The sequence below is a fragment of the Equus przewalskii genome, chromosome 30 (assembly GCF_037783145.1).
Source record: "Equus przewalskii isolate Varuska chromosome 30, EquPr2, whole genome shotgun sequence".
In the NCBI taxonomy this organism is placed as follows: Eukaryota; Metazoa; Chordata; class Mammalia; order Perissodactyla; family Equidae; genus Equus; species Equus przewalskii.
Window position 1 is genome coordinate 20,365,495 of NC_091860.1, and position 16,941 is coordinate 20,382,435.

The following is a 16,941-nucleotide window of genomic DNA, read 5'->3' on the forward strand; positions in this document are numbered from 1 at the left end:
GGAGGTAGCTGGACTTTGTGTGACTTGCTTGTGAATCTGATTTCCCATGAACTTTTTTTTCCCCTTAGATTCTGAAATACGTGGAGTGCTTCACTGGACCCAATGTTATGGCCATGCATACCATGCTGATAAACAAACCTCCAGATTCAGGTAAAGGGCTCTTATTTGTTACGTAGAAGTGAAAAAAATTGTTTACTTACTGTACATAAGTTTGCTGTTGTAACCATAGCCGTTGTCTAACTGCTAAGCTTTGCCTAAGTGAATATGTGTGCTTTTATTTTAGTCTTAAAATAGCTTACCTGCTGACAACATCGAAGTGTAATAGTGATTTGATGTTCACTGTAGGGTTATTGCTGGATTTTCAGACAACTGGCTTCTCAAAAGTGCAGTTTAATAAACATGTCTGTTAGCGTACCAGACGCTCCCATTATTCAACCTCTCTGAGCTATGTTAACGATTAACACCCATGATAGTGTGGATTCTGCCTTCCTGCTCAGAAGACATTATTAGTACTAACAAAATTAAAACTATTCTTATGAGTCACGTACTACAGTTCTTAAAATTTCTCATACTACTAAAATGGAGCTTCTTTTTTTAAAGTTTATTGAGGTCACATGGGTTTGTAACATTATATAAATTTCAGGTGTACCTCATTATATTTTGGCTTCTTTATACACTATATCGTGTTCACCACCAAAAGTCAGTCTAGTTTCCATACACCACCACACATGTGTGTCCCTTTACCCCTTTTGCCCTCCCCCCACCCCCTTCCCCTCTGGTAACCACCAATCTGCTTCCTGTGTTTATCTGTTTGTTTGTTTATCTTCCACATATGAATGAAACCATATGGTAGTTGTCCTTTTCTCTCTGACTTATTTCACTTGGCATAATACCATCTAGTTCCATCCCTGTTGTCACCAATGGCATGATTCCATTCTTTTAATGGCTGAGGAGTATTCCATTGTATATATATATACCACATCTTTAACCATTTTCCAGTGATGGCCACTTAGGTTGTTTCCAATTCTTGGCTCTTGTAAATAATGCTGTGATGAGCGTACTTTGATTTTGTTTTGCTTACTATAGCTTTGTAGTGTATTTTGAAATCAAGGAGTGTGAACCTCCAGCTTTGTTCTTTTTTCTCAGGATTGCTTTGGCTATTCAGGGTCTTTTATTGTTCCATATAAATTTTAGTGTTCTTTGTTCTATTTCCATGAAAAATATCATTGGAGTTCTGACTGGGATTGCATTGAATCTGTAGATTGCTATAAGTAATGTGGACATTTTAAGTATGTTTATTCTTCCAATCCATGAGCATGGAGCATCTTTCCATTCTTTATGTCTTCTTCAATTTCTTCAATAATGTCTTATGGTTTTGGTGTGTAGGTATTTCATCTCCTTGGTTAAATTCATTCCTAGGTGTTTTGTTCTTTTTGTTGTGATTCAGAATGGGATTGTATTCTTGAGTTCTCTTTCTGCTAGTTTGTTGTTAGTTGTTAGTGTTTAGAAATATGACTGATTTTTGTATATTGATTTTGTGCCCTGCCACTTTACTGTATTCCTTAATTATTTCCAGTCATTTTCTGATGGATTCGTTAGGATTTTCTATTCATTTACTTGCCTAATTGCTCTGGCTAGAACTTCCAACACTACGTTGACTAAGAGTGGTGAAAGTAGGCATCCTTTTCTTGTTCCTTTTCTTAGAGGAATACCTTTCAGTTTTTCGCTGTTGAGTAATGTTGACTGATAGTTTTTGTCTTTCCATATTTTGAATACATCATTCCACTCTCTCCTAGGCTATAGAGTTTCTGCTGGGAAATCCACTGATAGCCTGTTTAAGTTATTTTCTTCTCTCTGGCCACCCATAATATTCTTCCTTTGTCATTGGCTTTTGACGGTTTTACTGTAACATCCCTTGGGGGTCTTTCTGCGTTGAGATAATTAGCAGTCTATTAGCTTCATGTGCTTGTATATCCAGTTCCTTCCTCAGGATTGGGAAGTTCTCAGCTATTATTTCTTTGAAAAAGCTCTCTGTTCCTTTCTCCTTTTCTTCTCCTTCTGAATGCCCATTTTCCTTGTGTTGTTTTTGTTAATTGAGTCAGATATTTCTCCTAGAATTCCTTCATTTTTGAAAAAATCTTGGTTCTCTCTCCTCTTCCACCAGAATCATTTCTAGATTTCTGTCTTCAAGCTCACTAATTCTCTCTTCCGTATGATCTGCTCTGTTTCCAGTGCTTTCAACTTTATTGTTCATTGTATTGATTGTGTTCATCTCTAGAGTTTTTTTTTTTTTTTTTTTTTTTAGAATTTTAATCTCTTTGGTGAAGTCCTCCTTCTGTTCGTTAATTTTCTTCCCGAGCTCACTGAACTATCTTTCTAAGTTTTCTTATAGCTCATTGAGTTTCTTCATGATGGCTGTTTTGAATTCTCAGATTGCAGTCGTCTGTGACTTGAGGTTTGGTTTCTGTAGAGTTGTTGTTCTCTCTCTGTTCTGCCGTATTACTGGAGTTCTTCATGGTGTTTGTTGGGTTGATCCCTGCTGGCACATTTGTGGTAGTAACCACCTTTCTTGTTTGGGTATGGCTCTGGCTCCTTTGACTCTGAGCTGCTTCTGGTTGTATTTGAGAGCCTGCACTTTTCACCCTCCCTGCCTCTGGTAGACGAGTTGTGAGTGCCCTCATTGTGCTGCTTGTGCCTCCGAGGTTCCTGGTGCCTTGCTGCTTAGGTGTTACTGCAGGTTCAGGTGTTGCCAGCATGGTCACCATGTTGCAAGCACCTCTGCTTCTTCTTCGTCACATGTTCCCCCACTGGCTCTCTGGGGGCTCTCCTCTGGTTCGGGTGCTGCTGCCCAGTGCCCTCCCCGCACTGCTGTTCCCAGATTATCTGGGTGTGCTGGCAGTACTGCTGCCACAGACACTGGGTTCATGGGTGTCTCTGCAACTGCAAAAGGCCCAGTGTCCTGTATGCAACCCCCACTGCTAGTAGAGCCAGTTTTGACTTGATGCCACTGGGGGCTGTCATGGGTTCTGCTGTGGCTCCTGAAGCCTCAGGTCACAGGTGCCACTGTCCACTGTTGGTGGAGGGATAAGGACTGAGCCTTGAGTATCGCCGCTGCTCCTGCAACCTCTGTTCTCCAGCTCCAGTGCGCTTTTTGAAACCCCAGGTTAGGGCATCACTGCCCTTGCTGGAGGTATCTGCAGTTTGGATATAGCCCTTGCTGTTGTAAAAACCAAGGTTGAAGTCTCCACTGCCTGGGGAGTGGGGAGCGGGCTGGGTCGCTGGCACCACTGTGTTTCCTAAAGCTGCAGCTCACGGGCGCCATCTGCCACTGCTGGAGGGGGGCAGGGGCTAAGCCACGAGTGTCGTGTCTACTCCTGCAGCCTCTAGTTGCTGATGCATGCATACCAGTGCAGTTTTTAAAACCTCAAGTCAGGGCACCACTGACACTGGGGGTTTGGCGGGGGTGGGGGTGGGGGGCATATCTGCATTTTGGATCCCCACCACGAGGTGGTGAGGGCGGCTCTTCTAGTTCTGCTCCCTCCTAGAGGCAGTCCACCCACCTTCAGGTGTACAAGTGTATGGATCTCTCAGGCATTCTGGTGTGCTGTGCAGGGAGTCCTTTGTTGGTCAATGGGAGTCCTACTGGTTGTAACTTAGAGAGGAGAGGCAAAAGGAACAGGTCACATTGCCATGAATCTGACATCACACGAAAATGGAGCTTCTAAGACCTCACTCCCGGAGAGACTGATTCGGAAAGTAGAACTCAGGAATGTGCATTTAATGAACCATGCTTGGAGAGTCTAATGCGGGTGGCTCTCGGGCCATGCTGAGAAATTCTGCTTTATCCGCAGTAGTAGCTCGGCCATTAGAGACCCTTCCTCCTTTTCTACCCTTTTCCTCTGGATTCCAGGAGAGGTTGATGTGATGGACCTATAGCTTAACATCCTCAGGTCCCTCCCTGCCTGGATGTCTTGTTTGGAGAGATCAGGTGGCTGGGAACCAAGTTCAGAGAGCAAAACCAGACAAAATGTGAATGTGGTCAAGGTTCTGACTGTACACAGTGATTGTACACCAAATGCCTCTGGTTCGGTGGGAAAACCTCTGAGAGGACTTTTATTTATTTAGTTAGTTAATTCATTAATATTTTTTGCATCAGCCACTTAGAAGGCTGTCAGGGGATCTCCAATTTCACCACATTCTTCAATATAATTAATCAAACCTTTTTTTTGAAAATTAGGCTCTGTGCCCAAACCAGAGTTACAAAGGAATATATAACAATAGAGCTGATGACGTATGTACGACTTGCTAGAAAATAGTGTGTGTAAGTACTCGGCTACTAGGAACCCAGAAGAAAGTATGGGATCAGGAGTCGCCACGTTGATTTGATGTTCCAATTTGGTGCTTATCTCTCAAGGCTGATTTTCTAAGTGTTGGTTCATTTGTTTTGCTTTGGCCGGGATAGGTCTTTGTTCTGGTTTTTCATGCAGAGAGGAAGAATTCTGAGACTTGGGCATCTTTTAACAGCGGGTTCTATTTCAGGCAAGAAGACATCCCGTCATCCCTTGCACCAGGATCTGCACTATTTCCCCTTCAGGCCCAGCAATAACATTGTTTGTGCTTGGACAGCCATGGAGCACATCGACCGGAACAATGGCTGTCTGGTTGTACTTCCAGGCACACACAAAGGATCCCTGAAGCCGCACGATTATCCCCAGTGGCAGGTAAGTGGGCCCAGCACTGGGTCTAGATCAGAATCTCCTGTAATGTTTTGACTTCACATCAGTTTACATAAAGATCTTTACCAATGAGATGGCATTTCCTTCTTTAGCAAAACATTGTTCTAGGATTTCCACTTAGGATCAGGGAAAATTCAAGGATGTCAGAAAAAATTCATCATCTTTGTTCATTCAACAAGTGTTTGAAAGCCAATCAATGTGGGGAGATTCAGTAGGTGCTGTGTAGGATCCCAGATTATAAAGCCTAGTTGCAGAGATAACACATAAACACTGCCACACCAGATGCATGTGCCAAGTGCCAAGTAAGTCTTACATCTGACTGATGGCCCTCAGAGTAAGGAAGAGTGAGGGTTCATCTCCTCCAGCTGGACAGACCACAGGAGGCTATGAGGAGGGCTAGTGTTTGTTTATGCCATGTCTTGAAGGACAGAGTAGAATGTTCTATAGCAAAGAGGCTATGGGGAGCATTGGGGTCAAGCGTAAGCATGAACCTGTCTAAGAGTAGAAAGGACCCACAGAGCTCACAGACTAGATGGGCTGGGCGTGTGTTTGGGGAGCAGCCATAGAGATGAGCCTGATAAGGTGCATCAGAATCAGATCAGAAGAACCTTGTTTGTTTTGTTAATGAGTCTTCACTCCATTTGGGAGGACTGGAAAACTTCTTTTTTTCAGGAAGCTGGAAGAGCTTTTATTTATTTTTTAAACATTTTGATTGAGATATAATTGATAAATAATAAAGAGTACATATTTTGAGTGTACAATTTGGTAATTTTTCACACACACACACACACACATATATATATATACACCTGTGAAACCATACCACAATCAAGATTATCCCTTCCTCCTCTCCGTCCCTTCTACCAAGCACCCACTGAGCTGCTTTTTGTTCCTATGGCTTTGTTTGCATTTCTAAAATGTTATATAAATGTAGTCATATAGTATATATTCTTTTTTCTCAAATATGGCTTCTTTCACTCAGCATATGTATTTTGAGATTCACCAGTGCTGTTCCATGTATCAGAAATCACTCATTCCTTTCAATTGCTGAGTAGTCCATTGCATGGCTGTTCCATGGTTTATCAATTCAGCTATTGATGCTGGAGGACTAGTAAATGTTTTTGAGCCCATGAGTGATGAGATCAAATCAGTTCTTCAGGAACAATCATCTTGGGGTCTGGGGCAGGATGTATTGGAGTTGTAGGAGTTCAGAAGCAGAGAAACCAGAGAGGAGACTATTAACATTTAAGGTGTAAGAAAATAAGGTCCTGAAACCCCCGTAATGCTGGTCACAATGGGAAGAGCACCTGTTGTTAAGTCAGGAAGGTTGAGTTGTTGTTCTATAGGAAGAAAAGGCTGTGGCTTTAAGGGGTTTCTGTGTCGGTCAGAATTCTGGCACAGATGATTAGTGTTAAGTGACAACATTGAGTCTGAATTTCGATATGAAATCTGAAATTGTGAGAGTCATCAATTAAATTGAGGTTGGGGAAGGTGTGGTGAAAGCAGCAGAAGTGAGCTTCAGCTGACAGAAGCCAAAGGCAGTGTTTTGAGGGTGGCAGGCACATGCTGAATCCGTGAAAAGGCTGGCTAGCTCTAGGGGGCAGGAAAGCGGGAGTCGTCACTTGGCAGGAATAGTCGGGTTGGGGCACATGGCCTGGGCAGTTGAGCCTTGCTTATGTCCCGTCTCTTTGATCCTCTGCTCAGATTCTGAGTGGCTGCGGTGGGAGGTCAGATTGGCTTAGATGGGGTCCCCTATCCACACTGGCCAGGAGAGACGTGCACTGGATCAAAGTGCCAACACAGTCCAGTAGGGAACGGGTCTCTCCCCAAAGGAAATTGAGAGAGTCTCAGGAGGGGGAATGGGGTGCTGCCCCCATGAGACAGTGGCAGCCCCCCTATAAATAAAGGCTTGTAAATTTTAAATCACTTCTCGATTTCACGCACTTCACTCTCGTGCTGTTCTCAGGGAGCGATACCCAGTTTTTGCAGATATCCTGGAATATTATTTATAATCAGTACTGTTTTCATTTTATGATCTGTATTAGACCCACAACCAGGTCATATTATTTAATTTGTTAATAAACAAACATATACATTGCTGTATCAACAATTCAATAACAGTATTTATAATTCATTATAATTGTTTTCTTTGGAAACAATTCTAGGATTGTTTTACTTACTGTATGCTTTACTTTCTGCATTTAAAAGCATTCTGCAAACAGGTTCATCGGCTTCAACTATGGCACAAAAAACTATCAAGAACCTCTGTTCTAGTTTATTTTTAAAAATTTCTATGAATGTATCATAAGCAATATAGTATTATCTTGGGTGTTTAAAAAGGTTACATAAATGATATTATGCTACTAGGCTATGAATTGAAGTCTTTCCATATTGATGTGTAAAGATTGAATGTATTTATGTAGAGTATCTCATAATATTGATTTATTCATTCTTGGAATAATGGACGTTTAAGTTGGTCTCAGCCTTTTTTATTCCAAACATGTGCAATGAATACCCTGAAGCTCTCTTTTTATCTAATTACCCAAGAATCTTTTAGAACATACCACTATCTTTTTTCGTTTTTTTTTTTTTTTTTTTTTTTTTTTTTTGCTGAGGAATATTTGCCCTGAGCTAACATCTATTGCCAATCTTCCCCACCCCCCCCCCCTTTTTTTTATGTTGGCCGCCACCACAGTATGGCCACTGACAGAGGAGTGCTTTGGGTGTGCGCCCAGGAGCTGAACCCAGGGCATTGAAGTGGAGCACTCCGAACTTAACCACTAGGCCACTGGGGCTGGCCTCTTTAACTTTTAAAAAAAGAGACATAACCCAAATAAAGACATAAACCATTACCTAAAGCAATAGCTAACTCTGGAAATAGTTATAAAGAAACACACTATTTTAATTTACTACTCTTATTTACTCTGGACATGACATGAGTGGTTTTTGAGCTCAGAAAAATTGAGCATTATGTCTCCCCTAGTTTGGGAAGATAGTTAACTTCTCAGAAATACTCCTGAATAATAGAAGAATAATTTATGCAAAGTTCCAGGTGGGAAGAATATCGTGTTGGGAAAGAATGATTACAGATTCAGGCTGGGAGGGTGGTCTCCTGCATTGACTGCAAAATGCAAAACTGCTCTGGATCTTCATTTATAATTCAGTAATGAAGGGTAGGTAGAAATTCCAAATTTTTCGTTTGGTCCAAGAAATCCATGATTTTAATATCAACGTTTGACTTTCTAGAAACAGACATCTGAGAAGCTTCTGTATCCAGGCATACCTCGGAGATATTGTGGATTCAGTTCCAGACCACCTCAATACAGCGAATATTGCAATAAAGCGAGTCATGTGAATTTTTTGGCTTCCCAGTGCATATAAAAGTTATGTTTACACTATCCTGTAGTCTGTTAAGTATGCATTAGCATTATGTCTAAAAAACAATGTACATACCTTAATTAAAAATACTTTATCGCTAAAAAATCTGAGCCTTCAGTGAATTGTAGTCTTGCTGCTGATGGAGAGACTTGTAAAATACTCAATACCTGCAAAGTGCAATAAAATGAAGCACAGTACAAGGTATGCCTGTATTTGAATTTTTTTTTTTAAGGATCTAGTTTGTCTCTTTGTCTTGTAACATCTTAGAGAAACTTTGCTTTTCCTGATGAGTCATTGATAAAGTTTTTAATTATTGTCTTCCTCAAATACAGACTTGGTTTCTCTTATGTGTTCCAGGGGGCCGTTAACATAATGTTTCATGGAATCCAGGACTATGATGAAAACAACACCCGAGTGCACCTTGTGATGGAGAAGGGAGATACCGTGTTCTTTCATCCTTTGCTCATCCATGGATCTGGTCGGAACAAAACTCAAGGATTCCGGAAGGTATGCATTAACATTGTTACCAAGCAAGGGCCCACTGCTCAAAAGCATAGAAGCCAATAGTATGGCCCTGGCTTTGGAGAAAAGAAAAGGCTTTATTGTGAGGTGGACTGGAAAGGAGTCAAGGCTCTCAATTCTGTCTCTCCAATTCAAGGTTTGGGGTGAAATTTAAGGAGTTAGGGGCTACTAAGCTGATTGACTTGTCTCAAATCAGCCCATATATGGTAATCAAGCTACTTGGACTTCTGGAAGCCAGATTTCCTTGTTGAAGGAAGATTCTTGGTTCAGGAGTTATCCTGGGGTTGTGGGTTCCCACCTGGTATATGCCCATTGTTGTCTCTGGTGTTGAGCAAAGTTTAATGAATCAACAACCTATTTTTTTTGTGTGCTTGTTTTTTCTCTCTAAATCCCCCCAGTACATAGTTGTATATTCTAGTTGTGGGTCCTAGTTGTGGCATGTGGGACGCCACCTCAATGTGGCCTGACGAGTGGTGCCATGTCTGCACCCAGGATCTGAACCGGCAAAACCCTGGGCTGCTGAAGCAGAGTATGTGAACTTAACCTCTTGGCCATGGGGCTGGCCCCCTCAACAACCTATTTTAAGGAGGTAAAACTTGTTTAAGCTGGTCATGGTTTTATGTTCGGTTTCAGTTCCCCCCTTTTCTTTGTACATTCCTTAATCTTGAGGGAAATGGGGTGACAGCTGCTCTAGCTACTTCCTGCTGATTCGAGGGAAGGTCAAAGTTTCTTTTGAGTCTGTTTTGCCTGTATTGTGTAAGCAAGAAATCAGGTATTTAATAAGAAGAATTTCTGTGGAAATGAAAAGAAAAACAAGGTTAATTGTTGGAGCAAATTATAAACCAGTTTCTGAGCCCAGGGGACAGCCAGTGAAGAGGATTTCTAGATGTCAGTGTGGAAGCATCTTTCACAGTTTCAAAGTTTGCTGTTTGCAGTCTGTACTTTGCAGTCTCTGATGCTGTGATTGGGTGTTCAGGTATCTTTTGAGTGGTTTATGCAGCAACAGGCATGAATATTGTCTCAACATGGGCTCTTGTTGTGATCTCTCTTAAGTTTATATGCAGTTGTCCAGCTTCAATTTGTAGGACTTCAGAAAAAAGGGTGGTTTCAGTTCTCAGTGATTCCAAATGAAAGGGATGGAAAAGAATGAAAATGTTAGTTTGGAAACTTGTTGTCATGGATTTCAGGAAACTAGAAGAATCCAGGATCTGGTCCAGTTTACAGGTAGAAAACAAAACCTCAAAGACAATCAACGACCTAGAATGTGTGTTTCAGTTTCTACTGAAAAATAATTTGAAGGTAAAATCACCTTCATTTTTACCAAGGATAGCCAAATTAAGACTGATTTGTTTGCAACAATAAACTTGGCCCAATTATTTGCATAAGTACGCTGAGAATAGCAATTGATTATGTAGGTTCTTTTAAATCTGCCTTACTGTAACTTTTCATAAGGAAACTCAGATTGAACTTTAAAGGCCCCTCAAGGCCAGGAAAGCCAAGCCAAGGACTTTTTATCAGACTCTGCCTGTGATACCTAAAGATTTGGGTGCATTCCACTCTTCTGCAGGTTCCCAAAAATATCTTGAGGTTCCTGCACTGACAGGAAGTGTCCTTCTTTATTCACTGGGTAAGGTTTCTGGGAACCCTATAAGGAAGGTACCAGGCCCATTTCCAAGAGGCTTTATATATTCCATAAAGTCAACATTTTCTCCTTAAAGCTGTCTGGTTAGATCTGAGTCTACATAGGTCGGTCTCAAAGATGACCAGCCCTGATGCTCTAGTGGTTAATGTTTGGCCCTCTCACCACTTCAGCAGCCCAAGTTTGTTTCCCAGTCACGGAACCACACCACGCGTCTGTCAGTTGCCATGCTGTGGTGGTGGCTCACATAGAAGAACTAGGATTTAAAACTAAGATATCCAGCCATACAGTGGGGGTTTGGGGAGGAAAAAATTAAAAAAGGAAGATTGGCAACAGATGTCAGCTCATGGTGAATCTTTTCATGCAAAAAAAAAAAAAAAAAGCCAATCAAAGCCTCGGTAATATAACCAACATTTCCAATCGTGTCCTGTTATAAGCAGAACAGATTCTTATTGAAGTTATGCAAATACCTATATTGCCATGAAAATAATATTCACTAATTCTAAATTCTGGAGGGATCAGATAGGGAGAAAAAGATAAATGTTTCAGTTTTGCTTATAAAGGTGTAGTTTATACAAAAAGTCATAAAAATTATACTCATCCTCATCAGTTCATTCAGTTGCATATAATCAACTCTTGATCTTGATCTTTTGTTAGCTGTGTTATGAAGCCATCAGTTTCCCTGTTGGAGTTCTGTTTTCTTACCTAGTTTAGCCGTATGATCTGAAAGTTGATCTGAAACCTGTCTTCTAGAGTGGGTGTCAGAATTCTTTCCATGAATCTCTCTGAAGATGAAAAATATTTGTAAAAGCCTCAGAGTAATCGGTCTGTAAGTGACAAAAGACTTAAAAATGGCAATTGACAAAAAAATGTGTTTATTTCTGTGACATATAACATTTTAAGATAGTAGCTGTTATTATAACTGATAACCAGGACAGATCAGAATTTTAGGAATGTTATATAATTTTTAAAACACTTCTATTAATAACATTCACCCATGTAATATAACTCAAGAAGTTTTATCATCATTTGCCAATGCTTCCCATGTAATTTAATATACCAAATAAGCCTAGTTAGTTGAATATCAACCGTTTTATAGAAAGAGAGAACAAATTCTTTGAGAAGTCTCAGAGACCTGCTTGAAATTCTCAAGGTTACTTTCAGGATTGTATTTAGAATTTGAATTTTGAGGAAGTTTTTCAAAACTATCAAAAGCTTTTAAAACACTAGTTAAACAGTTAAAAAAAAAAAAAAAAAAACCCTTAGTTCTCTTAATAGAAGAATCTCCGCTTTTTGAACAAAGAAAATTATTTTGACAAAACAGAATATGTGTTTTAGGTAGACTTACACAAAAATAAAGAAAAACCTTTTATAATCTCTTTATGAAGAACAGACTAAAAGTTCAAGGAAATTATCCTTTTAAGAGAGAAAAAAACCAAATTCTAATTTTCTGCCAGCTTAGTTGATATTAAAACGTATTTACTTAATTAAATTAATTTTAATCCACCCCACAGAGGGCTGCAGAGCCTCAGGCAGGTGGTGTTAGGACCATGGTCATCAGAAATTGTTCCTGGGAAAACACCCATTGCCCAACACACATGGGAGCCCATACTGTGGCTCTGGCTTTTGAGAAAAGAAAAGGCTTTATTGTGATGTTGACTGGAGGCAGGAGGCAAGGCTCTGAAATCTGTCTCCCTGATCCAAGGTTTGGGGTGAAATTTAAGGAGTTAGGGGCTACTAAGCTACAGCTGGGTATTTATTCAAAGGAAACAAAATCGCTGTGTGGAAGATACCTGTACCCTCATGTTCATGGAAGCATTATTCACAATAGCCAAGACATGGAAACGACGTAAATGTCCATCGATGGATGAATAGATACAGAAAATGTGGGCTATGTGTGTACATATGTGTACATACACAATGGAATAACATTCAGCCGTAAAAAGAAAGAAATTCTGCCATTTGCGATACTTGGATAGACCTTGAGAGCTTTATGCTAAGTGAAATAAGTGAGACAGAAAAAGACAAACACTCTATGATCTCAGTTATATGTAGAGTCTAAAAGAACCAAACGCATAGAAAGAGAGAACAGATTGGTAGTTGCCTGAGGCAGGGGGTCAGGGAAATGGGTGAAGGTGGTCAAAGGGTACAAACTTCCAGTTGTAAGATAAATAAGTGTTAGGGGTGGAATGTACAATATGGGTACTATACTTCATACAGTATTGTATATTTGAAAGTTGCTAAGAGAATAGATCTTAAAAGTTCTCATCACAGGGAAAACAATTGTGACTGTGTATGGTGATGGCTTTAAACTAAACATATTGTGGTAATCATTTTGCAATACACACATAGATCTAATCATTGTGTTTTATACCTTAAACTAATACAATGTTACTTGTGAATTATATCTCAGTAAAGCTGAAAAAATATACAAAAATATGCAAATAGAAGTGCTCACTTTCCCTTTTGCCTCAGGCTCCAATATGGCTTGGCATGGCACTGGGACTTACGTGGGAAATGGAGTTTGTGACTCCAGTGACTAAAAAGTTGATGTTTTGGGCAAAGTAGGAAGTCCTTAAGGTCGCCTTAAGATAACTAACTTGTGAGGAGGAAGGTGAGATTTAACTACTGCCTTGCAGCTTAGATCTGTTTCTAACTTTTTTAAGAATGGGGAGAACCAAGTAACTACAGTTTTACCCTTGAGGAAAAAAGATGAGTATTATATATGAATGGCATGGGAATTTAAGTGACCTTTTGATTCAAGAAGCGATGTCTGTGTGTATTATTTGACTTCGCAAGGTATTTTCAGATTTTTAATTTTTTACGTAACCTGTGGCCATTGAAAATAACAACCTGTTAGAGATTCAGTTGGGTATCTATCTTCTGTGACTAAGAAGAAGATGAAAAACCCAAGAATACATTCCTTTTTAGGACTGGGGAGTAGCCACTCATTAGAAAAATCAAATGCTAAAAGTTAAAGACCTCTCACTTAAATAATTATGTTCCCTGCCCCATGTATACTTTTTGGAAATAAATATCACAGCTAGTTGAAAACCTCTTGTAATTTCTCAGCTAACGTTTAGCTGGAAAAAGAAGGATACTTAGCCACAAAGAGACTGATTTAGGACACAATGGAACAGCTTTCAATTTAGAAATCAAATGTGAGTGAAATAACTGATTCTCTAAAAGAAGACTCCTTGCTTGGTTGATGATGTTAATGGGAAGTTTTTCCCTCATATTAATTGGTTCACTTTGCACAGGCAATTTCCTGTCATTTCGCCAGTGCCAATTGCCACTACATTGATGTGAAGGGCACCAGTCAAGAAAACATTGAGAAGGAAGTTGTCCGGTTTGCAAATGAATTGTTTAAAGTTAAACAAGACATCAACCTGAAGGTATGTTTGTATGAAATGACAAGGGAAAAGTCTTGCTTTTTCTTTCTATTCAGATGTTTAAAAATTCTCATACCTGACTCAATCTGAAAGTATAAAATATGTGGGTTTAGAGTCATTGCAAAAATGTTACTGAGACCCACTAAGAATGACAATGGAAAATCAGATTCTTGCTTCCATGGTGTGAGGACCTAAGAACTGTGTGCTTCATTTTATGTCTTTGTGTTGTCCTGTGGTATGCGGGCTATCCTGTTTCAGGACAGACAGGTAGGAAAAGGAAAGGCCATAGAAAACAGATTTAGAGAAGAGGAAATGAAGGACACCAGGCTACCTTCTGAATACGCACAGGAAAGTTAAAGGTTTGGGCTATCAACCATAGGCCTCCTTTATGTGTATGGAGGAGAGTATTCACGCATTTGGAAATCCAATAAGACTTCCAGAAAGCACATGTGAAGCAAGTTTTCTTTGGAGTCATATTGCATCTGGCGTTTAATGGGAGGCATCACCTGCAAGTAGCAGAGACTAAACATCACTGCTGCTTATCACTAGGGGGTGTGAGACAACATGCCATATGCTTTCCTAATAAACACACATCACTTGTAAATTAATTTTTTGTAACTAGTGGACATTTGCTGCTGATGCTGATCAATAGACAAATATCAGTGAAGGCAAATAAGTAAATATAGTCACTTTGTAGCCTCTGAACCAAGAAGCTGATCCTATTTTTTAAATTTGCATTAGATAACCATCAATGCATGCATGTCCCATGGGGGTGACATGACCCCCATATCGACTGAGTGGAATGATGACTCAGCCTTTCAGTACTTTGAAGAGCATTGCACACCAGTGGCAGCTCCCGTGCTGGTGGGAGTCATGTTCTGAAACACCTTCCCAGCTCAAGAAGCTTACTTCACCCTTTACCTCTTCTCCACTTTGGATCTATAAATATAGCCCATACATGAAAATGCTCTCATTTCACACTTGCAGGTCCTAGAAAGCCTTGTCCTTCTCCTTTTGTCTAGTCCTTAAAATGCCTCACATAGGGAACATATTTGACCAACTAGGCTTCTGAACAACACCCTGAGACTTCAGGCAGAAAAAAATATATACATTCTGTTTGAGGTTTGTCAAGGTTGTGCTCAATGAATTAGCTCTTGTATTTATTTGAGTTACTCTCTAAGTTCTAGTTTATCAACTTCAGTGGGAATAACACTAACTTCTGCTGTATAGCTCTTTGTAAGATACTAAAGCACTTTCACATCTCTTTTCATATTTTCTTCACCAAAACCCAGTGGAGCAGCCCTTATAGTTCCATGTTCTTAATGAGAAAATAAAGAATCCAAGAGTTTGGCTTAAGCTACGTGAGTGACAGAGCTGGATTTCAGCATCAGGTCATATTCTAAAATCGTTCTTCCCACCATGCCTTGCTGTTTGCTCAAAAATAAACAAGAAACAAGAAGTAAATAAGATAGTCTCAATTGTTTTATTAAGAACAAAGAAAAGAAACAAACCAGTCACCCAGGACATCATTTTCCTGATGGGATCTAGTCAGGAATGGACCAGCAAATAACAAAAGGAAAGCAGAAAACTGGGGAGTAAACTGTGTGTTTTGACCAAATGTCACATCATCCAGTCGAATACCTGTGATGAACAGAACATGAAACAGGCCTGACAGATTGGGGACTCACTGTCTTAGTTTCTTTAACACTGTTTTGGATGTTGGCGAGTAAATTAATTGGAGTCTCAGAATATGGTTTATTTACTGACTGATTTGACTATGATGGAGATTCTTTTTTTCTCTTTAACCATTTGTAGATAGTAGAAATCTATTTTGTTGTATGGTGAATAGACAAATTGAAGTGACACATAAACTCATTCTGTTTGGCATTATTTCCAGGATGTTTGGAGATTTCGAGCTCGACTTGTGAAAGGAGAAAGATTCAACCTTTGAAAGAGCCCTTTGCTATAATTCCTTTAAAGAAAATCAAAATGAAACCAGCTATCTAAGGAAAATGCTTTCTTAATGCAATGATGCAGTCTTTTCTACCATTGTTCATAAAATCAGAATGTGTGTGTCATGTGCTCAGCTGCATGTGTGTGATTCTGCCAGGCAGTGGTGTTGCTTTATGGATGTCAAAACAGTAAAAGTGAAACATTACCGTGTTAAGGAAAAGTAACTTAGACTTACATCTAATAAAGGTGATTGATGCATAATTTAAGTGTGTTAAACCAGTTTCTTTCATACAATTAGCTCTTTACCCAAGCAGAAATGAAAGCTTTGAAACTTGGCATGTGTTGAGTTTTTCATCAACAAAATATGGTAGCTTCCCAAAAGCCAATTCTTGTAATTCAGGTCTTGGGTCTTTACCAGGGAAGCCTTCCTACTGTCTAATTGAAATGGCCTAAGAAGAGCTTGGCATGACCTCAGAGAAAAAAATCATGCTCTTAAGATTGGCAGAGTAGCTGATCTACCTGGCTGAGAAAATTCTGAACAGCTGAAGGCTAACACCCAAAGCTTTAGCCTGGGCCTGACTGTCTCATCTCCAGGCTGTCCTTTGGGTACCAAGTCCCCATGGGGATTTTCAGCACCACGGGCAGCGACTGCTCCAAGCTCCCTGAGGAAGGAAGTATTCCCAGCAGCCATGCTTCCTAAACACCCAGTGGTAACAAGGGGCCCTTGCTGTTGTGGGCATCTGACTCTCACAGATGCTAAGGTGTCATAGGGACACTCATTTTCTCCACACCGTGAAGCCACTAGGCTGTCCTGTTAGCACAATGCCACAGAGGATGTTTCACTAGCACCAAAGTCAGATTCACAGGCTTTTTGGGGGAAGCCCACATTTGAAAAAAGAGAGCCCAGGAGTATATTTTTGGTTTGAATCCTTGGTATTATTTTCATCTGTTAGGACTTCCCATCCTCCCAACATTTTTCACGAATACTTTTAAAAACATTTGTGCTGAAACATTTATAACATAAAATTTTCCATCTGAACCATTTTTAAGTGTACAATCCAGTGGAGTTTTAGTATATTCACAATGTGCAACCATCACCACAATCTATTTCCAAAACCCTTTCACTACCTCAAATAGAAAGTGTATGCGTCGTGTAGTAACTCCACATTCCCTCAGCCCTGGTCACCTCTAGTACATCTGTCTCTCTAGGTGTGCCTATTCTAGATTGTTTATACAAGTGGAGTCATGCTGTATTTGTCTTTTTGTGTCTCACGTATTTCACTTAGCATGTTTAAAGGTTCATTCATGTATCATGAACCAG

At 40.0% G+C, this 16,941-nt stretch overlaps 1 protein-coding gene across 3 annotated transcripts in view; it reads left to right on the top strand.

Moving 5' to 3' along the window:
- The window catches only part of LOC103567246 (phytanoyl-CoA dioxygenase, peroxisomal), a 22,652-nt gene extending 6,771 nt beyond the window's left edge, over window positions 1-15,881 (top strand). For all 3 annotated transcript variants that reach the window (XM_008543877.2, XM_008543878.2, XM_070601175.1), the window contains 5 exons: window positions 69-150; window positions 4,540-4,721; window positions 8,472-8,621; window positions 13,536-13,670; window positions 15,565-15,881. In XM_008543877.2, coding sequence (XP_008542099.2) covers window positions 69-150; window positions 4,540-4,721; window positions 8,472-8,621; window positions 13,536-13,670; window positions 15,565-15,618 — 603 coding nt within the window. In that variant the 3' untranslated portion in view covers window positions 15,619-15,881. The remainder of the gene's footprint in view (window positions 1-68; window positions 151-4,539; window positions 4,722-8,471; window positions 8,622-13,535; window positions 13,671-15,564) is intronic.
- Window positions 15,882-16,941: the final 1,060 nt, after the last annotated feature.